This window comes from Neophocaena asiaeorientalis, unplaced genomic scaffold (genome assembly GCF_003031525.2).
Source record: "Neophocaena asiaeorientalis asiaeorientalis breed wild unplaced genomic scaffold, Neophocaena_asiaeorientalis_V1.1 scaffold372, whole genome shotgun sequence".
In the NCBI taxonomy this organism is placed as follows: Eukaryota; Metazoa; Chordata; class Mammalia; order Artiodactyla; family Phocoenidae; genus Neophocaena; species Neophocaena asiaeorientalis.
This window is the reverse complement of record NW_020172447.1, coordinates 305,871-330,961: the sequence shown is the minus strand read 5'-3', so window position 1 is coordinate 330,961 and position 25,091 is coordinate 305,871. Positions and strand designations below refer to the sequence as shown.

The following is a 25,091-nucleotide window of genomic DNA, read 5'->3' as shown; positions in this document are numbered from 1 at the left end:
CTGGATGGCTTCTTTGGAGAAATGGCTATTAAGTCTTCTGCCCATTTTTTGATTGGGTTGTTTGTTTTTTGATATTGAGCCACATGAGCTCTTTGTAAATTTTGGAGATGAATCCCTTTTCAGTCACATCATTTCCAAGTATTTTCTCTCATTCTGTTGGTTTTCTTTTCGTTTTGTTTGTGCTTTCATTTGCTGTGCAAAAGCTTTTGAATTTAATTAGGTTCCATTTGTTTATTTTTGTTTTTATTTCAATTACTCTGGGAGACACATTGAAAAACATATTGCTGCGATTTGTGTCAAAGAATGCTATGCCTATGTTTTCCTCTAAGTTTTATAGTATCTGGTCTTACATTTAGGCCTTGCAGGGTTTTTTAAAAATTTATTTATTTATTTATTTATTTTTGGCTGTGTTGGGTCTTCGTTTCTGTGCGAGGGCTTTCTCTAGTTGCAGAGAGCGGGGGCCACTCTTCATCACGGTGTGCAGGCCTCTCACTGTTGCGGCCTCTCTTGTTGCGGAGCACAGGCTCCAGACGTGCAGGCTCAGTAGTTGTGGCTCACGGGCCCAGTTGCTCTGCGGCATGTGGGATCTACCCAGACCAGGGCTCGAACCCATGTCCCCTGCATTGGCAGGCAGATTTTCAAACACTGCGCCACCAGGGAAGCCCAGTCTTGCAGTTTTAAATTGCATTTCCTTACTATGAGAGAGATTGGTCTTCTTTTCATATGCTTAATGGTACACACACATATACACAGATGTATACATACTATGTATGAGAATTGTCTGTTCATGTCTTTTGACATGTTTTTATTTATATTTTTTAAGCATCCTTATTGGAGTATAATTGCTTCATAATGGTGGGTTAGTTTCTGCTTTATAACAAAGTGAATCAGCTATACATATACATATATCCCCATATCCCCTCCCTCTTGTGTCTCCCTCCACCCCTCCGTATCCCAGCCCTCTAGGTGGTCACAAAACACTGAGCTGATCTCCCTGTGCTATGGGGCTGCTTCCCACCAGCTATCTATTTTATATTTGGTAGTATATATTAGTTGATGCCACTCTCTCACTTCGTCCCAGCTTACACTTCCTCCCACCCCGTGTCCTCAAGCCCATTCTCTACATCTGCATCTTTATTCCTGTCTTGTCCCTAGGTTCTTCATTACCTTTTTTTTTTTTTTTTAGATTCCATATATATGTGTTAGGACATGGTATTTGGGGTTTTCTTCTGACTTACTTCACTCTGAATGACAGAGTCTAGGTCCATCCAACTCACTACAAATAACTCAATTTCATTTCTTTTTATGGCTGAGTAATATTCCAATGTATATATGTGCCACATCGTCTTTATCCATTCATCTGTCGATGGACACTTAGGTTGCTCCCATGTCCTGGCTATTGTAAATAGAGCTTCAGTGAACACTGTGGTACATGACTCTTTTTGAATTATGGTTTTCTCAGTGTATATGCCCAGTAGTAGGATTGCTGGGTCATATGGTAGTACTATTTTTAGTTTTTTAAGAAAACTCCGTACTGTTCTCCATAGTGGTGATACATACATTCATATATACACTTACATTCCCACCAACAGTGCAACAGGGTTCCCTTTCCCCACAACCTCTCTAGCATTTACTCTTTGTAGATTTTTTGATGATGGCCAGTCTGACCCGTGTGAGTTGATACCTCATTGTAGTTTTGATTTGCATTTCTTTAATGATCTGTGATGTTGAGCATCCTTTCATGTGTTTGTTGGCAATCTGTATGTCTTCTTTGGAGAAACGTCTATTTAGGTCTTCTGCCCATTTCTGGATTCAGCTGTTTGTTTTTTCTTACATTGACCTGCATGAGCTGCTTGTAAATTTTGCAGGTTAATTCCTTGTCAGTTGCTTCATTTGGAAATATTTTCCCCCATTCAGAGGGCTGTCTTTTTGTCTCGTTTATGGTTTACTTTGCTGTGCAAAAGCTTTTAAGTCTCATTAGGTCCCCGTTGTTTATTTTCATCTTTATTTCCATTTCTCTAGGAGGTGGGTCAAAAAGAATCTTGCTGTGATTTATGTCATAGAGTGTTTTGCCCATATTTTCCGCTAAGAGTTTCATAGTGTCTGGTCTTACATTTAGGTCTTTAACCCATTTTGAGTGTATTTTTGTGTATGGTGTTAGGGAGTGTTCTACTTTCATTCTTTTCCATGTACCTATCCACTTTTCCCAGCATCATTCATTGAAGAGGCTCTCTTTTCTCCATTGTATATTATTGCCTGCTTTATGAAAAATAAGGTGACAATATTTGTGTAGGTTTCTCTCTGGGCTTTCTATCCTGTTCCATTGATCTATCTTTCTGTTTTTGTGCCAGTACCATACTGTCTTGATTACTGTAGCTTTGTAGTATAGTCTGAAGTCCAGTAGCCTGATTCTGTCACCTCCATTTTTCTTTCTCCAGATTGCTTTGGCTATTCGGGTTCTTCTGTCATTCCATACAAATTGTGAAATTTTTTGTTCTTGTTCTGTGAAAAATGCCGTTGATAGTTTGATAGGGATTGCATTGAATCTGTAGATGGCTTTGAGTAGTATAGTCATTTTCACAATGTTGATTCTTCCAATCCAAGAACACGGTATATCTCTCTATCTGTTTGTATCATCTTTAATTTCTTTCATCAGTGTCTTATAGTTTTCTGCATACAGGTCTTTTGTCTCCTTAGGTAGGTTTATTCCTGGTATTTTATTTTTTGTGTGTGTGATATTAGAGTGTTTCCTTAATTTCTCTTTCATATTTTTCATCATTAGTGTATAAGAAAGCAAGAGAGTTCTGTGCATTAATTTTGTGTCCTGCTACTTTACCAAATTCATTGATGAGCTCTAATAGTTTTCTGGTAGCATCTTTAGAATTCTCTATGTATAGTATCGTGTCCTCTGCAAACAGTAACAGCTTTACTTCTTCTTTACCAATTTCGATTCCTTTTATTTCTTTTTCCTCTCTGATTGCTGTGGCTAAAACTTCCTAAACTGTGGTGAATAATAGTGGTGAGAGTGGTCAAACTTGACTTGTTCCTGATCTTAGTGGAAATGCTTTCATTTTTCACCATTGAGAATGATGTTAGCTGTGCATTTGTCATACATGGCCTTTATTATGTTCAGGTAAGTTCCCTGTATGCCTACTTTCTGCAGGGTTTTTATCATAAATGGGTGTTGAATTTTGTAGAATACTTTTTATGCATCTATTATGATAATCATATGGTTTTTCTCCCTCAATTTGTTAATATCGTTTATCACATTGATTGATTTGCATATATTGAAGAATCCTTGCATTCCTGGGGTAAACCCCACTTGATCATTGTGTATGAACTTTTTAATGTGCTGTTGGATTCTGTTTGCTAGTATTTTCTTGTGGATTTTTGCATCTATGTTCATCAGTGATATTGACCTGTAGTTTTCTTTCTTTGTGACATCTTTGCCTGGTTTTGGTATCAGGGTGATGGTGGCCTCTTAGAATGAGTTTGGGAGTGTTCTTCCCTCTGCTATATTTTGGAAGAGTTTGAGAAGGATAGGTGTTAGCTCTTCTCTAAATGTTTGATAGAATTCTCCTTTGAAGCCATCTGTTCCTGGGCTTTTGTTTTTTCAAAAATTTTTAATCACAGTCTCAATTTCAGTGCTTGTGATTGGTCTGTATATATTTTCAATTTCTTCCTGGTTTAGTCTCAGAAGTTTGTGCTTTTCTAAGAATTTCTTCCAGCTTGTCCATTTTATTGGCATAGAGTTGCTTGTAGTGATCTCTTATTATCCTTTGTATTTCTGCAGTGTCCATTGTTACTGCTTCTTTTTCATTTCTAATTCTATTGATTTGAGTCTTCTCCCTTTTTTTCTCGATGAGTCTGTGTAATGGTTTATCAATTTTGTTTATCTTCTCAAAGAACCAGCTTTTAATTTTGTTGGTCTTTGCTATTATTTCCTTCATTTCTTTTTCATTTATTTCTGATCTGATCTTTATGATTTCTTTCCTTCTGCTCACTTTGGGGTTTTTCTGTTCTTCTTTCTTTAGTTGCTTTAGGTGTAAAGTTAGTTTGTTTATTTGAGATGTTTCTTGTTTCTTGAGGTAGTATTGTATTTCTATAAACTTCCCTCTTAGAACTACTTTTGTTGCATCTCATAGGTTTTAGGTCATCATGTTTTCAATGTCATTTGTTTCTATGTATTTTTTTATTTCCTCTTTGAATTCTTCAGTGATCTCTTGGTTATTTAGTAGTGTATTGTTTAGCTTCCATGTGTTTGTAGTTTTTACAGAGTTTTTCCTGTAATTGATATCAAGTCTCATAGTGTTCTGGTGAGAAAAGTTACTTGATACAATTTCAACTTTTTGAAAATTACCAAGGCTTGATTTGTGACCCAAGATATGATCTATCCTGGAGAATGTTCCATGAGCACTTGAGAAGAAAGTATAGTCTGTTGTTTGTGGATGAAATGTCCTATAAATATTAATCAAGTACGTCTTGTTTAATGTATCATTTAAAGCTTCTGTTTCCTGATTTCTTTTCATTTTGGATCATCTGTCCATTGGTGGAAGTGGGGTGTTAAAGTCCCCTACTATGATTGTGTTACTGCTGGTTTCCCGTTTGCTGTTAGCATTTGCCTTATGTATTGAGGTTTTCCTATGTTGGGTTCATCAATATTTACAATTGTTATATCTTCTTCTTGGATTGATCCCTTGATCATTATGTAGTGTCCTTCTTTGTCTCTCATAATAGGCTTTATCTTAAAGTCTATTTTGTCTGTTGTGAGAATTGCTACTCCAGCTTTCTTTTGATTTCCATTTGCATGGAATATCTTTTTCCATCCCCTCACTTCCAGTCTGTATATTTCCCTAGGTCTGAAATGGGTCTCTTGTAGACAGCATATATACTGGTCTTGTTTTGCTGTCCATTTAGCCGGTCTATGTCTTTTGGTTGGAGCATTTAATTCAATTACATTTAAGGTAGTTATGGATATGTATATTCCTATTACCATTTTCTTAATTGTTTTGAGTTTTTTATTGTAGGGTTTTTTCTTCTCTTGTGTTTCCTCCCTAGAGAAGTTCCTTTAGAAATTTTTATAAAGCTGGTTTGCTATTGCTTAATTCTCTTAGCTTTTGTTTGTCTGTAATGTATTAATTTCTCCCTCAAATATGAGTGAGATCCTTGCTGGGTAGAGTAATCTTGGTTGTATGTTTTTCCCTTTCATCACTTAAAAAATGTTCTGCCACTCCCTTCTGTCTTGCAGAGTTTCTGCTGAAAAATCAGTGGTTAACCTTATGGAGATTCCCTTGTAAGGTATTTGTTGTTTTTCCCTTGCTGCTTTTACTATTTTTTCTTTGTATCTAGTTTTTGATGGTTTGATTACTATGTGTCTTGGTGTGTTGCTCCTTGGATGTATCCTGTATAGGACTCTGTGTGCTTCCTGGATTTGATTGACTATTTTCTTTACCATAATAGGGAAGTTTTCAACTATAATCTCTTCAAATATTTTCTCAGTCCCTTTGTTTTTCTCTTTTTCTTCTGGGAACCTATAGTTTGAATATTGGTGCATTCATTGTTCCCAGAGATCTCTGAGACTGTCCTCAATTCTTTTCATTCTTTTTTCTTTATTCTGCTCTGTGGTAGTTATTTCCACTATTTTATCTTTGAGGTCACTTATCTGTTCTTCTGCCTCAGTTATTCTGCTATTGTTTCCTTCTAGAGAATTTTTAATATCATTTATTTGTTGTTCTTCATTGTTTGTTTTCTTTTTAGTTCTTCTAGGTGCTTGTTAAACATTTCTTGTATTTTCTCTGTTGAATTTCCAAGATTTTAGATCATCTTTACTATCATTACTCTGAATTACTTTTCAGGTAGACTGCCTATTTCCTCTTAATTTGTTTGGTCTGGTGGGTTTTTACCTTGCTCCTTCATCTACTGTTTGCTTCTCTTTCTTCTCCTTTTGCTTCACTTAATGTGTTTGGTATCTCCTTTTCGCAGGCTGCACGTTTGTAGTTCCCATTGTTTTTGGTCTCTGCCCCTAGTGGCTAAAGTTGGTTCAGTGGGTTGTGTAGGCTTCCTTGTGGAGGGGACTGGTGCCTGTGTTCTGGTGGATGAGGCTCGGTCTTGTCTTTCTGATGGCAGGACTGCATCTCGTGGTGTGTTTTGGGGTGTATGTGACCTTATTATGATATTAGGCAGCCTCTGTGCTAGTGGGTGGGGTTGTGTTCCTGTCTTGCTTGTTGTTTGGCATAGTGTGTCCAGCACTGTAGCTTGCTGGTCATTGAGTGGAGCTGGGTCTTTGCGTTGAGATGGAGATCTCTGGGAGATCTTTTTCCAGTTGATATTACATGGAGCTGGGTGGTTTCTGGTGGGCTAGTGGCCTGAGCTCGGGTCTCTCACCTAAGAGGTACAGGTCTGACAGCTGGCCACAGCACCAACACCCTGTCAGCCACACGGCTCAGAAGAAAAGGGAAGAAGAGAGAAAGAAAGAAATAAAATAAAGTTATTAAAATATTTTTTTAATTATTAAAAGTTAAAAATATTAAATAGTAGTAAAGAAAGAAAAGAAAGAAAGAAGAGAGCAACCAAATGAAAAAACAAATCCACTAATGATAACAAGCACTAAAAACTATACCAAAATAAACCAAACACAAAAAAAACAGACAGACATAACCCTAGGACAAATGGTAAAAGCAAAGCTATATAGACAAAATTACACCAAAAAGCGTACACATACCCACTCACAAAAAGAGAAAAAGGATAAAAATGTATATATCTATATATATATAAAAAGGAAGAGACAATAAACAATAAACAAATCTTCCAATAATAATAAACTCTAAATTCTAAACTAAGATAAACATAAGGCCAGACACAAATTAGATGGAGAAAGCAAACCCGAAGTCTACAGTCACTCCCAACGTCCACTGCCTCCATTTTGGGATGATTCATTGTCTGTTCAGTTCTTCCAGAGTTGCAAGGTGAATGAAGTTGATTGTGGAGGTTTAATCTGCTGCTCCTGAGGCTTCTGGGAAAAAATTCCCTTTCTCTTCTTTGTTCACAGAGCTCCTGGGGTTCAGCTTTGGATTTGACACTGCCTCTGCCTGTAGGTCACCTGAGGGCATCTGTTCCCTGCCCATGCAGGACAGGGTTAAAGTAGCAGCTGATTAGGGGTCTCTGGCTCACTCAGACCGGGGGAAGGGAGGGGTACAAAATACGGGGTGAGCCTGCAGTGGCAGAGGCCGGTGTGATGTTGTAACAGCCTGAAGCGTGCTGTGTGTTCTTCCAGGGAAGTTGTCCCTGGATCATGGAACCCTGGCAGTGGCAGGCTGCACAGGCTCCCGGGAGGGCAGGTGTGGTTAGTGACCTGTGCTTGCACACAGGCTTCTTGGTGGCTACAGCAGCAGCCTTAACATGTCACGCCCGTCTCTGGTGTCTGCGCTGGTAGCCGCGGATTGCGCCTGACCCTGGATGCTCATTTAGGCGGTGCTCTGAATCCCCTCTCCTTGCGCACCCTGAAACAATGGTCTCTTGCCTCTTAGGCAGTTCCAGACACTTTCCCGGACTCCCTCCCGGCTAGCTGTGGCACACTAGCCCACTTCAGGCTGTGTTCACACAGGCAACCCCAGTCCTCTCCCTGGGATCTGACCTCTGAAGCCCAAGCCTCAGCTCCCAGCCTCCACCCGCCCTGTCGGGTGAGCAGACAAGCCTCTCAAGCTGGTGAATGCTGGTCGGCACTGATCCTCTGCGCAGGAATCTGTCTGCTTTGCCCTCTGCGTGCCTTTTTGTGCTCTTCTCCGTGGCTCCAAAGCTTCCCCACCACCACCCCTCTGTCACCGCCAGTGAAGTGGAAACTTTTCCTCCTTCACAGCTCCCTCCAATAGGTGCAGGTCCTGTCCCTATTCTTTTGTCTCTGTTTTTTCTTTCTTTCTTTTTTTTTTTTTTGCCCTACCCAGGTACGTGGGGAGTTTCTTGCCTTTTGGGAAGTCTGAGGTCTTCTGCCAGCATTCAGTAGGTGTTCTGTAGGAGTTGTTCCACATGTAGATGTATTTCTGATGTATTTGTGGGGAGGAAGGTGATCTTTACGTCTTACTCCTCCATCCACCTTGAAGGTCTCTCTCAAGACTGCTTTCTGAAGACTGGTTAGAACACCTTTCCCTAAGTGCTCTGATCTACCCTGTCTTTCAGTATTTTTACACTTTCTGTAGACTTTGTCTTTCTGGTGCTAGCTTTAGATTAATCTTAGACCTCTAGTCCTCTTTATTTCTCATGAATGAACTTTGCCCAGCATTGCCCTTGCTTTCTACAAAGGTTTGTGGAGGGGGACTATGAGTGATACCTCACTGGGATTTGGTGTTTATTTTCCTACTTACAATTAATTTGGAATTTGGGTGTTCTCTGTGTTTTCATGTGGAGGGCATGGCTTTGTGTACTTTTATGTGTTTCTAGTGGTTCTGTGTTGATTTATGGAGGATGTGTAGGGAGATTTAGATTTTTCATGGCCACAATTACCTCAACATAAGCATTTCCCATATGATTAAAAGTGCTTTGCAAATATTTTAATGGCTGCATAATATTATGATAGACAAAAGAACCAAAATTTATCAGATCATTTCCTTCTTATTGAGCATTTCATTTGTCTCCTTTTTTGTGATTACATAATTTGTGGATGAAGTCGTTCTAATGTTTACTTTGCATAGATTTGCTGAAGTAGAATTATTGTCTCAAGGTTATAAATATTAATAATCTTGATATAATTTGAATCCAGGGAGAACCAGTAGATCACATATGGATTTATTTTAATCAGCTAACTAAGGTTGCTTCCATCTTTTTTTCAGGTAGCACCCCTGTCTTCTACATATATAGCAGGAACCAGGTCTGAAATAGCTGGGAGGCATCAGTGTGGCTACTTCTGGTGTTTACAACCAGTATCTCTGCTTATTGATGGAACCATGTGCCATTATTGGTTATTAAATATTTGAAGATCTCCTGCAGCCGTAGTTTATAATATTTGTTTTCCTATGAGTGTATTGTCTTTTATCACTCTACTTGGGACACATACATATACAGCAACAACAAAAGGACAAGTGACCTCTATTTCAGCTCTCCTTTAGTCTGCCATCCCTGGGTTTTATAAGTGAAGAAGGGAAATAAGCAAGAGACTGAGCTGGCAAGGCTGTAACTTGGTGAACCTGATCAATCCTCACATTAATCATTACTGCCTTCATGACTTGTGTCAGAGACTGATAGTCTCATTTTTCCTCCACTTTCTGTTAGTGACTTCTCTTTCTTCCTCTCAGTCGATCAGTTTTATCAACTGCAAGTAATCAAAGCTTATCTTACTATTAATGCAACCAGAATTTTCACAGTAATATCATATTACTCATGTTTTCTTCATGAGTTGGTACACTCTGACATGACTCATGTGTTTTAGGGGAGCCACTATGACCTTGCTATTGTGGGGGTATTTTTGTTGTTGTGTTTTTGTTTTTGTTTTTCTGCCTCTAAATGTGAGGGAAGTAAACATTGTGCCCTCATTTGGAGTGGTGGTTAGAACTTTGACCAAGATATTCCTATGATTATTTTTACTCCCAATCTTATTATCTATCACATAACAAAACACAACAGGAAAACAGCCTCACCCTATAATCACATTTGAGAAGTTGTTATTCAAAAACAAAACAAAACAAAACAAAACTTCCCAGGCCTAACCCTGGACCCAATGAAACAGTCTCTTGTCTTGGGATCCAGGAATCTGTATTTCACAAAGCTTCCCTAATGTCTCTGGTGCCGTTTGTCACCTGACTATAGGCTCATTTTGGGGATGCATAGTTTCAGTGCATATTCTACATCAAACGATGACCCCAATATAGCTGTCAAATGGTCATCTCTGTTCCAGTTTCTAGAACTTGTTAACCTTGCTATATATTCATGATGTGCTCCAGGGTGCATACAAAACTTCATTTTCTAATATGCTCAGAATGTCATTCCCAAACCAAGAGCCTATAAAAATTCATTTGGTTTTCTGTGAATTGAATGTTTTTTTTTACATGTTAATTCTTCTGTTAATTTGAAATTGAATATGTTTGGTTGTGAAATAGGGATCTAACTGATTTTTTTCCAAATTTTTAATTTTCTATGCTCCATTTATTGAATGTCTTCTTTTTTCACTAATTTATAATGCTGCTTTTATTGTTTATTAAGTTCTTATATTTACATGATGATCTTTTCATGAGCTCTTCACTTTTTCCATTTGTTATTCTTGTACTAGTATGACCTTGTTATTGTTGTAGCATCTTTAATCATTTTCCTATCAAGTAGCACAAATTCTCCCCAATTATTCTTCTTTAAAAAAATGTTTAAACCATTTTTGCCAACTCATTGTCCCATGTAAACTTTTTATCATGTTCCAGAAAACATAAGCTTTTTGACATTTTTATTTGAATCCTATTAAATCTAAAACTTAATTGGAGTCAAGTTGATAACTTTTCAATATTTAGTCTTTCTGTACAGAATCACAGTATATGTTTTCATTTATGCAGTTTTCTTTTTATATTTTATACTTTTTTCTAGATAAGTCCTAAATGTTTACGCATATTTATTCCTAGGTTTGATTATAAAAATAACATATACACACACACACATGCACAGAGTACCATTTTTCCTATTATCAATAAATTTTTGAACTGATTATTGCTAGTGTATAAGATGCTTATGATTTTTGTATCTTTATTTTCTGACCAAGGATTTTAACAAGATTTCCTGTGAGTTTTAACAATTTTTTAATTGTTTATCTTGGGTTTTTCGGGTGGACAGTTACGTCATTGATAAATAATTCTTACTCTATCTCCTTTCCAACAGCTCTAAGTTTCCTATTCCTTGTTTAATTACATTAAATGTCCTAGCTGTTCACTGCCTTTGCCATTCATTAAAATCATCTGGAGAATTTAAAAAACAACCAAGACTCACCTCCAGAGGTTCTGATTTACTTTACATGGAGAGGAGCCTGGACATTGTTATTTTCAAAGTTTCTCAGAGATTTCTAGAAGTTAGGTTTGAGAATCATTGTTCAAAACACTCTGATCCAATGATAAGTAGTAGTGTTGAAAGAAGGATTCCTTTCTGGCTTCTGATCTTAAGCTTTAACTATGATATCAACTGATCATTTGAGACAGATTCAGTGGTGTACTGGATGCACTCATACTGGCTTATGAGACCTGACTTTGCACATCTTTTCCAAACTTCAAGTTTATTGGCATCATGTGGTAGCTTGGAATTGGCCCCACTCCACAGAATTTGGCAAATGCTGCAAATCAAGGCTCCCCTCCTCTCCCAGCATACTATTGTAAATATTTCCTTCTATTCCTAATCTAAGGGTAATTTTTATCTTCATTACTATTTGAGTTTTATTGAAGCCACCTTTCATCATATTGACAACTTATCACCAAAGTTTTAAAACTTTCTATTTCTTGCAGTAATTTTTTTTCAGATGGATGCCTGTATTCTGATTCTTCAGAGTGTTTCCCTTATTTTGAGCTACATTGACTTCTCCTGGCCCTAATAACTTTTCAGTTTGTTGTTTCTATTACATTATAGACAAGGAGGAGTCAAATTTGGGTTTGTAAGATATTGGTTTGAGTTCTTGCTCAAACTTTCAGGTCCAAATGAGTAGAAAAGCGAAACATTACTCCAACAATCACTGCTGTGGTAAACCTCAGATTCAGAGGGTAGTTCGTTTGGGTGGAAAAGAAAATCTCAGTCACTAACTTAGAGGAATATCTTGACTGCATGTTTCTCCAATAATTCTCTATAAATACTATCTTGTCACAAAGATGTGCATAAGAATTAGGCAATATAAAGCTGAAATTGGCATTCTCTGAGAAGTAATTGGAATTCAGAAATCATAGTCATGTCAGTTACATGCAGACCCATATGTTTTACAATCAAATGAGCTGAAATTTGGGTAGATAGGTTCTTTTGAAGATTAAGAAGCCTAAATGCGACACATGGCTAAATTTATGGCCACTTTACCTTCACTGAGAATGGACAGGCCTTGGGCAGGGCCAAGATTTTACACAAATAAGGCTGCAGTAAGCTTCAGAATATACCAATTACCAATTTATATAGGAGGATATTATTCTCATTCAAGCAATTGAAGTGTTGATTCTATAGCTGGGAATCTTTTGCCTTTACTTAGTGCAAAAGGATGAAGCTTACCTACTATATGCCAGACACTTCTGAGAGAAAAGGATTATATAAGGGGAAGCACAGGCACAGGCTTAAAGTGGTTGCCCCTCTGGAGGGCATAGGCACTAAACCTCGTGGGCATCACTGCAGCACCTTCTCTGCCAGCATGCAGAGTGCAAGAGCTATGGAGGTGTGACTACTTCCACATGTATTTTGATGGGTGGAGGCAAAGGGCTGTTGTAAGCCATGGCCACCACAGAGAGTCCCCACTGGTGCAATGCCAAATGGAGCTGTGGGAATGGGGCTGCCTCCATTACCCCAGACTAGTAGAACCACATGTATGCAGTTTCAGCCTGGGAGTCACCCGCACTGAACTCTGACCCAGGAGAGCTGCAGAATGTGCTGTGCCGACCAAGCCATGGGAGCAGGGCCACCCAAAGCATTGGGGACAGGACCACTAACCCAGTGTGTCTAGAAGGCAGGATCCCCACCCAAACTGGCCTTAAGTTTTGGGACTTGCTCAATACCAGTACCCCTTTCTATTTTCTTATTTCTTCCTTTTGGAATGGGAGTGTTTGTTCTATGCCTGTCCCATATTTGTATTTTGGAAGCACCTAACATGCTTGATTTCGCAGGTTGCCAGCTGGAGAGCAGTTTGCTTCAGGACGAATTATCTCACCAGTATCTGATTTAGATGATATTTAGATAAGACATTGAACTTAGACATTTTTTTAAATCATAAACTTTATTTAACCCTATATATTAAGAATATTACCAATTTAATATGTAATATAACAAATTATTAATGAGATATTTTACATTCCTTTTTGTACTAATTCTTCAAAATGTGGTGTCTATTTTATACTTACAGAATACCTCAACTCCAACTAACCGCTATTTTTCCTTCCATTTTTATTGAGATATAATTGACATATATATGTTTAAGGTGTACAAAATAATGATTTGACTTACATACATCATGAAATTATTACCACAATAAGCTTACTAAAAATCCATAGTCTCATATAAATATAGCATAAAAGAAATAGAAAATAAGATTTACTGTTTTAACAACTTTCATATACAACATAAAGCAGTGTTAATTATCTTTGTCATGTTGTAAATTACATATCTAGTACTTACTGATCTTATAACTAGAAGCTTGTACCTTTTGACTACCTTCATCTAATTCCCCCTTCCTCCATGCCCTGTCTCTGATAACCACAAAGCTGACCTCTTTTTCTCTGAATTTGTTTGTTGGTTTTTGAAGTATAATTGACCTACAGCAGTGTGTTAGTTCCTGGTACACAAGATAGTGATTCAATATTTCTGTACATTTAAAAATGATCACCATGATAAGTATAGTTGTCATCTGTCACCTTACAAAGATATTACATAATTATTGACTGTATTCCCCACACTGTACATTTCATAATGTAACTAGAAGTTTAATCTCCCTAACCTATTTCTCTCCTCCCCTCAACCACTACTCCACTGACAACCACCTGTTTATTCTCTTTATCTATGACTCTGTTTGGTTATGTTTTCACGTTCGTTTTGTTTTTTTTAGATTCCACATGTAAGTGAAATCATACAGTATTTGTCTTACTCTGTCTGACTTATTTCACTTAGCATAATACCCCCTAGGTCCACCCATGCTGTGACAAGTAGCAAGATTCCATTCTTTTTTATGGCTGAGTAATATTCCACTGTGTATATATACCATATATTCCTTATCCATTCATTTGTCGATGGACACTTAGGTTGAACCTAACATATGGGTGCATATATCTTTTCAAATTATTGTTTTCATTTTCTTTGCATAAATACCCAGAGTGGAGTTTCTGGATTTTATGGTAGTTTTATTTTCAATTTTTTAAGGAATCTTCATATTGCTTTCCATAGGGGCTGCACCAGTGTACATTCCTACCAACAGTGAATGAGTGTTCTTTTCTCCACATCTTCACCAACACTTATTATTTCTTGTCTTTTTGATAATAGCCAGTCTGACAGATGTGAGGTGTTAGCTCATTGTAGTTTTGATTTGCATTTCCCTAATGATTTTGAACATCTTTTCATGCACCTGTGGCTATCTGTGTATCTTCTTTGGAAAAATCTCTATTCATGTCCTCTGTCATTTTTAAAATTGTGTTGTTGGTTTCTTTGAAGTGGAATTATATGATTTCTTTTTTATATTTTGAATATAATATATATATATTATCCTTGTATATATACTTGTTGTGTGTGTGTGTGTGTTGTATATGTGTGTGTGTGTATACATATATATATATATATATATATATATTCTTGTTGGATATATCATTTGCAAATATCTTCTTGCATTCAGTAAGGTGGCTTTTCATTTTGTTGATAGTTTCCTTTGCTGTGCAAAAGCTTTGTAAGTTGATGTAGTCTCACTTTTTTTTTGCTTTTATTTTCCTTGCCTGAGGAGACATATTCCAAAAAATATTACTAAGACTGATATCAAAGAGCCTACCACTTATGTTTTCTTCTAGATGTTTTATGGTTTCAGATCTTGTATTTAAGCGTTTAATTCATTTTGAGTTTATTTTTGTATGTGGCATGAGAAAGTAGTCCAGTTTGATTCTTCTGCATGTAACTAGCTGTCCAGTTTCCCCAAACCATTTATTGGAAAGAGGGTCTTCTCCCCATGGTATATTCTTGCCTCCTTTGTCATAGGTTAATTTACTATATAAGCATGGGTTTATTTCTGGATGCTCTATGCTGTTCCGTTGATCTATGGGACTGTTTTTGTGCCAGTACCATACTATTTTTATTACTGTAGCTTTGTAGTATAGTTTGAATTCAGGACATGTGATACGTCTACTTCTGTACTTCTTTCTCAAGTTTGTTTTGGCTATTTGCGGTCTTGTGTTTCCATACAAATTTTAGAATTATTTGTTCTACTTTTGTGGAAAATGCCATTTGTATTTTGATAGGGATTTCATTGAATATTATATTACTGTTATTTCTTTCTAGTTTAATTTCATATTGGTGTAAGGTTTTATTCTTTTGAATTTATTAAGGTCTGCTTTATGGCCCAGAATGTGGTCTATCTTGATGAATGTTCTATATGAACTTTAGAAGAATGTGTATTCACTTTTGTTGGATGAAGTAGTCTATAAATGTCAAATCCAGCTGATTGATGATGCTGTTCAGTTCAATTACTTACTGATTTTTTAACCGTTGTACCTATCAATTACCAATAAAGCGGTGTTGAAAAGCACATGTTTCAGTGCTTCTTTGTTGGATGCATATCTTTTAAGGATAGGTATGTATCCTTGGAGAATTAATCCTTCTATTTAATGGCCCTCTTTATCCCTGATAATTTCCTTGATCTGAAGTCTGCTTTGTTTGAAATGAATAGAGCTACCTCAGCTTTGTTTTTTATTAATGTTAGTGTGGTATATCGTTCTCCGTCCCTTTTTTAATCTGTATGTCTCTTTATATTTGAAGTCGGTTTCTTGTAGATAATATATAATTAAGTCTTATTTTATAATACACTCTGACAGTCTGTGTATTTTCATTGGTGTATTTATACCATTGACATTTAAAGTGATTATTGATATAGTTGGATTAATACCTACCATACTTGCTACATTTTTCTGGTCATGGTCCTTGTTCTTCATTTCTCTTTTCATTTTCCGCTCTTTTTCTGCCTTCTCTGGGTTTAACTGAGTATTTTTTATGATTCTATTTTTTCTATTCTGTTAACGTATAAATTATACTTTTTTAAAACTCATTTTTAATGGTTGCCCTTGCATTTGCAGCATACATTTACAATTTATCCAAGTCCTCTTTCAAATAATACCATACCACTACACTGTTAGTGCCAGTAATTTATAACAGAATGTTTCTAATTCCTCTCTTTAATCCCTTATAACATTTTTGTCATTCATTTCACTTTCCATAAGCTATAATCATTGAATACATTGTTGCTATTATTTTAAACTTTTATCTCTTAGACCAGTTAATAATAAGAGTAATAGTGTTTTGTTTACCTTCATTTATTTCTCCTCTAATACTCTTCATTTCTTTATGTAAATATGAATTATTGACCTATAGGTTTCTCTGTGAAGAACTTCTTTTAACATCTCTTGCAAGGGAGATCTACTGGTGACAAATTTTCTCAAATTGTAGATTTGTAGATCAAACAATTGTCCTTGTTTTTATTTCCTCTATTGTCTTTTGTTTATTTGAGAAAGTATTTATTTCTCATTCACCTTTGAAAGGTAATTTCTTTCTTTCAGGCTGATCTTTTTTTTCCTTTTAACACTTTAAATATTTCATTCCACTGTCTTCTTGTTTACATGGTTTCTTGAGAAAAGTTGGAATAATTCTTATTGTGCTCTTCCTTCAGTAAGGTGTTTTTTTCTTCTGGCTTCTATCAAGATTTTGTCTTTGGTTTTATTCAGTTTGATTGTGGTATGCCTAGGTGTAGATTCTTTTGATATATATCCTGATTGGTGTTTTACAAGATTCCTGGATTTGTGGTTTTGTGTTTATTATTAGTTTTCAGAAATTCTCAGTCATCATTGCTTAAGATGTTTCTGCTGTTCCTTTTTCTCTTTCTTCTCCTTCTAGTATTCCCATTGCATGTATGTTACACCTTTTGTTATTGTCCCACAGTTTTTGGATATTCTCTTCTGTTTTTTTCTTTCTTTTTTTTCCTCATTGCATTTTATTTTTGGAAGTTTATACTGACATATCTTCAAGTTCACTGATTATTTTCTCACCTGTGTCCATCAAAGGAATTCTTCATTCTGTTATGGTGTTTCTGATTTCTAAAATTTCCTTTTGATTCTTTCTTAAGGCTTCTATCTCTCTGCTTACATTAATCCAACTCCTTTTTTTAATGTTGTCCACTTTACCCATTATGATCCTTGGTATATTAATCATAGTTGTTTTAAATTCCTAGTTTGATAATTATAAAGTATCTGCCATATCTGAGTCTTATTATGATGCTTTCTGTGTTTCTTGAAACTTTTTTTGTCTTTTAGTGTTTTCTTGTAATTTTTGTTGCAAGCCGGACATTATGGGTAAAAGGAACTGAGGTAAATGGGTCTTTAGCATGAGGTTTTATTTATCTGGCTAGAGTTTAGCTTGTGTTTTTTGGTTGCTGTAACTGTAGGTCTCAGGGGCTAAACTTACCTCTGGTGTCCTTGTTTTTATTTCCTCTCTTGTCTTTTGTTTTCCCTAGAGACTTCTTAAATATTGTCTGAGAAGAATAATTCTTTTAGTCATATTCCCTTGTTATTATCCAGGAAGCCTGTTGATATGGTGGTAATGTGTGAGGGCAGGGGTAGTGTTCTACAATTCTACAGTTATGTGTCAGTATTTTAGTGAACCTGTGCTTCTGGCCTGTGACTTTCACAAGCATTTCTCAGTTTTGTTTCAGTTTTCTCCCTTAGAAGAGGCAGGAAGGGATTTCATTTCTGGAATTGGGAAATTTCCCCCTTCCCAGGTCAGTTAAGCTCTGGTAAAGTAGTTTCTCTTGAGGGTAGGCCTTATTAAGAAGAATGAAATGCTCTGTGCATATTTTTAAATGGCTAATTTTCTTATCCCCTTCTCAGAATTACAGTAACATGAGGGAATTTTTCTCAGATCTTCACTGTGAGAACCTGATAGGGCTCCTGGAGGTAAAATTCACAAAAACTTGGGAGTCTCCTAGGACTGGGCCTGCTTAAAATTTTTAACTCTCAATCTTGTCCACACTGAGCCACTAGCAATTTGCCAATTACAGATTGGGTTTTCCTAGCCCTGTACTGTTTCCCAAGGAGTTTTCTAACCTTGGGCTTCTGCTCTATAAGTTTTGATTCTCTGTATGTGCCTGTCTGTTTATTCAGTTTGCCCTATGACCTCAGTTCTCTGATGGAACTAAGAGGAGTTGACTTTCAGTTTGTTCCATTTTTTTTTCTTATTGTGTGAATGAAAGAGGTGGCTTCCAAGCTCCTTACATCCCTAGCTGGAATATAAGGGAATTTTTGAGACCTCAAAAACATGTTTGTCGTAAAGTTTTCATCTTTTGAAAACTGGTTAGAGTAACCATCTTTTAATTAATGTACTTTAAATGTAAGATAAAATGTAAGATCTTGTGGAATGTTAACTTTTTTCTCATTTTTTTCTTCTCAAATAGATCCTAAATGTCCAGGAGATGTTGATTTTCATAATAGTGAGTGGGACATTAAGACAATCACCAGCTCCTTGAAATTTTACCTCAGGTATATCTGATATGATTTGGAACATTCCTTTTCAGAGTTGATGAAATATTTCTGGATGGAGATTGGAGTTAATGTGGTCTCAATTTTGGGAGGTTGGATAGGATTGCTAAAGAAAAAAATAGTGAAAAAAATTTCTGTCAAAGAAGAATGTACATTAGGAGACTTTTTAAAATTTGGGAATTTAAGCGAGGGAAGCATTAAAATAATAGCATAGTTATTGAAATATGGCTTTTTTGAAGAAAATTGGCTTTAAAAAAGATTATTTAAAAATCACGCCCTTAAAATAATTGAAGTTTTGCCATTGTGCATAGATAGGGTGATGTCACAAATGGGCTCATAAGTAAAATCAGGAGTTGTGACATTTCAAGGTTGTTAACATGTTTTGGTGGATAATAACCATTTTGAAACATTAAATTGCATTTACACAAACATAATTTGTGTATTTGTATGTCTTTTGTTAAAATGGAAATAAAAACCAAAAAACTACAACCATAAAAATGTTAGAACTGAATGAAGTGATGGCAGTCGGGAAAAAAATTAACTTACAAGCAAAATTTGGGGATGCACAATGATGATGAATATATCATTCAGTTTATTGGCATAGATTTATATTACATAAAAATATTTGTGACATATGCACTTTTTAAAGTCAGTCATTTCTTACCATTTTCTATGTCCCATGTATGCACCATACTTTATGTGGTAAAATGTCTTCTTTTCAATTACTGTACTCTTTAGACATTAAGATAGGTACTTTAGCTATGGGAAATGTCATTAATCCAAAATAGATTGGGTCCCAGATATTGCTATTAAATGACCTTCTGCTGTAGCATCATCTTAGAACTTTAAGTAAACATGAATGCTCTTTCCAGGGGTATTTCTCCTGCATATGCCGAAGAAGAAAAGCACTGGTGTTGGAAGGTTTATTCTGTGCTAGGCTGTGTTCTAGTTGCTTACGTTGACAATATCATTGTTTTTTTTCTCACAATAATCTTATAAGGTAGGTGTTACCATACTCATTTTGCAGATGAAGAAATTAAATCATATCCCTCCCCCATTAAGTAATATTCATGATCATGGCTCATATTATTTGAACCTAAGTATCTCTGACTTATAAGGCCACTGGTATTGGAGCACCTTATTCCCCTATTCCCCACTGCCCAGGGGCTGTGGCCTTCTTGGAGTTGCTTGGGTAATTTAAGAAAGACAGAGCAATCTGCTATGCATACTTTCAGGAGACTCATGATGATGAGAATAACACAAGTAAATAACTCTGTGTCTCTAGCCTCCTTAAAAGGAGTTAGTTTTTTCAGAGATTTATATAGAGTAAGTCCCTCCCACATTACATCTTTCCCAGCTTATCCCATAACAAGCAGTGTAGCTCTTTTGAAAAATGAGAAGATCGAGCCTGAAAGTTTGAGTGGCCTGTACCCCCAATAAGAGCTATTTGTTCTTAAGTGTCTTATCCATGAACATTTAATATGTACTAGCCAGTCAACACCCTTTAGATTTCTTAAATGTGTCAGTATTTTCATAGTGGACTTCCTCCATCTGTGTTCTAGGCACCTAACTCACCCCTTGTCTCCAACACTTCTAGAAAATTACTGTAAAAAACATCCCTTCTCTCTTCTGTATCTTTACCCTCTCTCATTCAACAGGCTTTTTCCTCTCAGCATGTAAATATGCTCCAACATTACACATCTCTTTGCATTCATTTATTCTACCGTTCACTAAACCATTCAGTAAACATTTCCTGACCTACTCTATGCCTAGCATGGTGTCTGGCAGTAGCCATACAGTTGTGAGTAGATATGACCTTAAAAAGGTTATAGTCCAGTGAAGTGGACAGACAAAAGACAAATAATTATACAAATATAATGTGCTATGATAAGTTCTCTGAAGGAAAAGTGCAAGGTGCTATGCAGTCATATAATAGGAAGGCCTAACTTATTCTGGTTTTTAGTTTGGAATGATGTTTGAATTATAACTTGGAGTCAACTGGGGATGGAGGGAGCCATTTCCAGACAGAAATAACTTCATATGCAAAGACCTTGAAGCAAGAGGAAGACCCTTTTAAGAAACTATATGTACAAGTTTACGTGGAGTATTGAGTGTAGACAGGGAGGGAGAGATATGTAGGGGCCAGATCATACAAGGGCTTTTAGGACATTTTAAGAATTGGGATATGAATTTATATTAAAAGGAATGAGAATATATTGAAAGATTTTTAAGCAGGAGGTTATATGATGAGATTTGCATTTTGATAAAAACATAGAGAGATGAGATTAGAGAGAGGCAAAATAAGTAGAGGTGGAAGCCAATTAGCAAGCTATTGCTGTGGTCCCGGAAAGAGATGATGCTTCTGTGTGGACTAGGGAGTAGCGGTGGGGATAGATAGAAATAAGCATATTCAAGAGATTTAGGGAGTAAACTTGGATATGAAGATGGAGGAGAGGGAGATAAAAGAATGGCTTCCACATTTCCCGCCCATACAACCAAATGATGGTCATACATTTACTGATTTGGGAAACATAAGAAAATGACTAAATTTGAGGGATATGACAAGTTAGGTTTTGGATATGTCAAATTTGGGTGTCTTTGAAGAAATCAGGACAAGAATTTTAAGTAGGCAATTTGATATATAGGAAATATATAGGAATGAAACTCAAGAATTCTGGGCTCGAGCTAAAAAATTGAGAATCATCAACAGTGTAGATGATAACTGGAGTCAGGAGCTTAGATGAGATTGCCTAGTGAGATATTTCACCCCTTCCCAATCTAGCTTCAGTGTATGAAGTAATATACACTCCCTGTCTCTGCTTCTTAATGTCCCTGTTTACTCCTTAACCCACTGCAGTCTGACTCCCGCCCCCTCTGCTCTACTGAAGCTGCTCTTGCCAAGGTCACCAGTGATTCCCTCAGTTCTAAACACAATGGACAATTGTCAGCTTTTACCTTATTTGACCTCTTTGTAGCATTTGAAGCTGTTAACAAGCCCTCCTTGAAACTTTCTTCTTTTCGATTCTGCTAATCCATTGCTTTTGGATTTTCTTTCACCTCTTTGACAATTTTTAGAAGTCCCTTTTATGGACTTTCTACCTGGTATTTCCTAGGGCTTTCCTCTCTTTTTACTACACTGAGGGGATGGAAAATTCAAATATCCACAAGAGCCAGGACATGAAAATGACTGAAGTAGACTGCTTTTATGTTAAACATGTTGCATATAAAACCTTTACTTGCATAGCAATCCCTTTGTTTATATATAAACAGCAATATTCTTTACTTCCACAAATAACTATATGGACCCAATATAGACAGATCTTTCAGTTTTTCAATAGAGGCAGACAATATTGACTTTTATGTGTAATATACAATTTTTTCGTATTCTGATGACTCATTCAATTCCATTTCTTTTTTACACACTACTCTGGACAGGGAAGAATTGTTGAAAGGTCTCATGTAGCTGTTGGCTGCCAGTTTGTCATCTTTCCTTGAGCAGTGGTATCTGTTCTCATGGTTCTAATCACCCTCCTAGGCTCATGATTTCCACATCTACTTCTCAGATCTAGAAAGGCACTCCATCCATCTTCCTAATAAACATCTGCCTTTGGCTATCCCAGAAACCCTTCTGACATAGCATCTCCACTTCCCTCTCAATCAATTTCTAATCTATTCAATCACCCAAACCAGATTGCTCTCTCCGTCACCAACATATGCAATTATTGAAGCTCTGTCTTTAATGTCTTTCAAATGACTCTCCTCACATTTTCTTTCTATCCCTAATGGCACTATTTTCGTTTAGGCCTTTATTATTTCTCACCTAGATTACTACAATAATAGCAGTGGCAAGCAGTATAAAGTAGTGATTAAGAACATGGACTTGAGACAGACTGCTAAATTCTGCCACTTACTAATTGTGTGGTCTAGGATGAACTATTTAACTTTTCTGAAGCTCAGTTTCCTTATCTATAAAGTGGAGATAATAACAATATCTACCTTACAGGGTTGTCATGAGAATTAAGTGAGTAAATATATATAAACCACTTAGAACAGTGGATAGTTTGTTATTATTATTATTAGTGTATTACTTCCTTCCTCTGAGCCATGCATCACCTACATTTTGTATATGGAACTCTCCTCAACTAGACTATTAGCTCCTTGGAGGTTTAGACTATGTCTAATTCATCTGGATCACCAATACCTGGCACAATGCCAGTCACAAGTAGGTGCTCAGCCAACATTTTTTTTTTTTTTGGCTGCACCACACAGCAAGCGGGATCTTAGTTCCCCAACCAGGGGTTGAACCCATTCCCCCTGCAGTGGAAGTATGGAGTGTTAACCACTGGACCGCCAGGGAAGTCCCTCAGCCAATATTTTTTGACTAAATAAAGAAACCTATTTGAGGCTCAATTTCCTTCTCCATTAAATGGGTATTTGAATTACTGCTTCACCTCACAGGATCTTTGGAAGGATCAAATGGGAGGACAGATATAAAAGCACTTTAGAAACTGAGGAACTATCCAACTGTAAGGACTTCATAGTAGCATTCATAGTGGGTCCACTTTGGAATTTTGCAGGACTGATTTGTGCCTCTTTTCACTTTGGGGAACTAATTGGAGACCCTGCACAAGGTCTCAGCTCATACTTTTATAGGTCTTCTGTCAAATTACTAGCAACTAGGATTCCTCTGACAAAGTTTCAGATGAAGAGAGAAATGTATGTAGTCATTAATCTGTGGAGCTCAGAAACTTCAGCCTTGCTGCTCACAGAACTGCGCATCTAAGGCCTTGCTACTCCCTCCCCAAAGGAACTTACAGTTTTCATTAATTTCAGGAATCTTTCTGAACCTGTCATGACCTATAGACTTCACAAAGAGCTGGTCTCTGCTGCCAGTAAGTATTTATGTTACTTAGTTAATTGTGTTGTCCTCGCTTCTAAGTAATATTTACAGCAACAAGCCTAGAAGACTGCTTGAGGGAAAGTGAGGGAAAAAACAAACATATACACAGATTTTGTCCACTGTCAAATGAGAGTATTCTTACTTGCTAACTCAAATGTTGTATTATTTTTCATAAATCAATGTTGGTTGAGTGAATTGGAGAAAACTGGCTAACGAGGGATATGACAGGTCTGAGGATTTTATTGATTGATTTTGCCTCTTACATCAGAACAAGATGGCTCACATTGCCAGGGGACAGCAAAATGTTTCCATTACAGTTACTATTTCAGCATTTTTTCAGCACTTTGCCTTTTCAAATGCTTTTCAATGGTATTGTGAATTATTATTCCTAATCTTTTAGTGCTAGCATCACATTTTTTTTAGATGATAAGACCAATGGTGAGGGTGGAAGGGTACATAGGAAATAAGGCATATAGAATCACTTAAAAAGTTGGCAGCTGAAGAAGCATTAAAAGTTTTGACTGAGGCCACTGTATGAGTATCCCTCCCTACCTTGATGTGACTCTTCTGCATTATGCCTTGTATGGTATTCAGGAAAATGATTCAGGGGATTTGTCTTCATAATGAATATTTTTTGAGGCAAGAGAGCTTTGATCTTTACTCTGAGGTCTCTCAGTGATTTTCATAGGAACCCAGAGGCAGAAGCATACCTCCTAGTTCCACAAGGAAAGTGGGTGGGCAAGGGATTCCAGCTGGAAGTTTACATGTGGAACTTTAGGAGCAACCTGCTGTATCCAGAATTCTGACTTGCTCTGATACAGTCTTGTCTTCTCTACTCATATTTCTTTTCTCTTCTCTCTTCTAATTCTTCATCTTTCTAGGCCTATTTCTTTGTTTTCAATCTATGTTTTTATCTTTTAGTCAGTCTCTCTCCCTCCCTCTCTTTCTTTCAGTGTCTGTTTCTTGGTCTCTCTTTGTCATTGTGTCCCTGTGTCTATATATCTCTCTCTTTCCATCTATTTGACTCTATGTGTCTCTGATTGTGTCTGTGTGCACATGTGCACGTGTGTGTGTGTGTGCCTGTGTGTATATGTATGAGAGTTTGCTTGACCCAGTTGCCCAGAAGGCAAAACTATCTCTCTGTTCTCTCTCAGAGTCTGACAACCTGGATTATCGGCTGGGAGCTATTCATTCCTTGGTATATAAGCTACCGGAAAAGAACAGAGAGATGCTGGAACTTCTTATAAGACACTTGGTCAAGTAAGTAACTTCTAGGTTTTCAGGAAGAGTTCCTATTAGAGGGCTGGCCCACATGGTAGCACTGCAGATAAACTGTCTGTCAGCTCATTAAGTCCCAGCCCCCAACTGCTTCATCCTGGGCAGTCTGAGTGCTCTGTGAGAAAGGCAGTTTTCCCTTTACCCTTATATATATCCTCTTAGGGTCATCATGCATCTTAGTTGAGGGGTTGTCTCAGTTGAATGGTAACACCAGGTAGAATGGTGGCTGAACACAGGCTTTGCTATCAGATAAATGTGGGTTCAAATCCCAGCTGTGTAATCTTAGGAAAACCTCTCTTAACCTGTTTGGTCATCTATAAAATGAGAGTAGTATTCCCTACCACATAAGACTGTTGTGTGGATTTGAATGAACACAGGTGAAGTACGTGGCACATAGGAAGTTCTCAAGACATGAGAGTTATGATTATGGTCACCTTCTTTGCTTGGGTGTGGCATGTAGGAACAGATAGCAGCATTCCAGAGAGTAGGTCTGGTGATGG

The 25,091-nt window shown here is 36.9% G+C and overlaps 1 protein-coding gene across 1 annotated transcript in view; it reads left to right on the top strand.

The window, feature by feature from the left end:
- OPHN1 (oligophrenin 1) overlaps positions 1-25,091 on the top strand; it is a 450,814-nt gene that overhangs the window by 307,205 nt on the left and 118,518 nt on the right. The window contains exons 15-17 of the mRNA XM_024737336.1: positions 18,329-18,413; positions 23,247-23,305; positions 24,468-24,573. Coding sequence (XP_024593104.1) covers positions 18,329-18,413; positions 23,247-23,305; positions 24,468-24,573 — 250 coding nt within the window. The remainder of the gene's footprint in view (positions 1-18,328; positions 18,414-23,246; positions 23,306-24,467; positions 24,574-25,091) is intronic.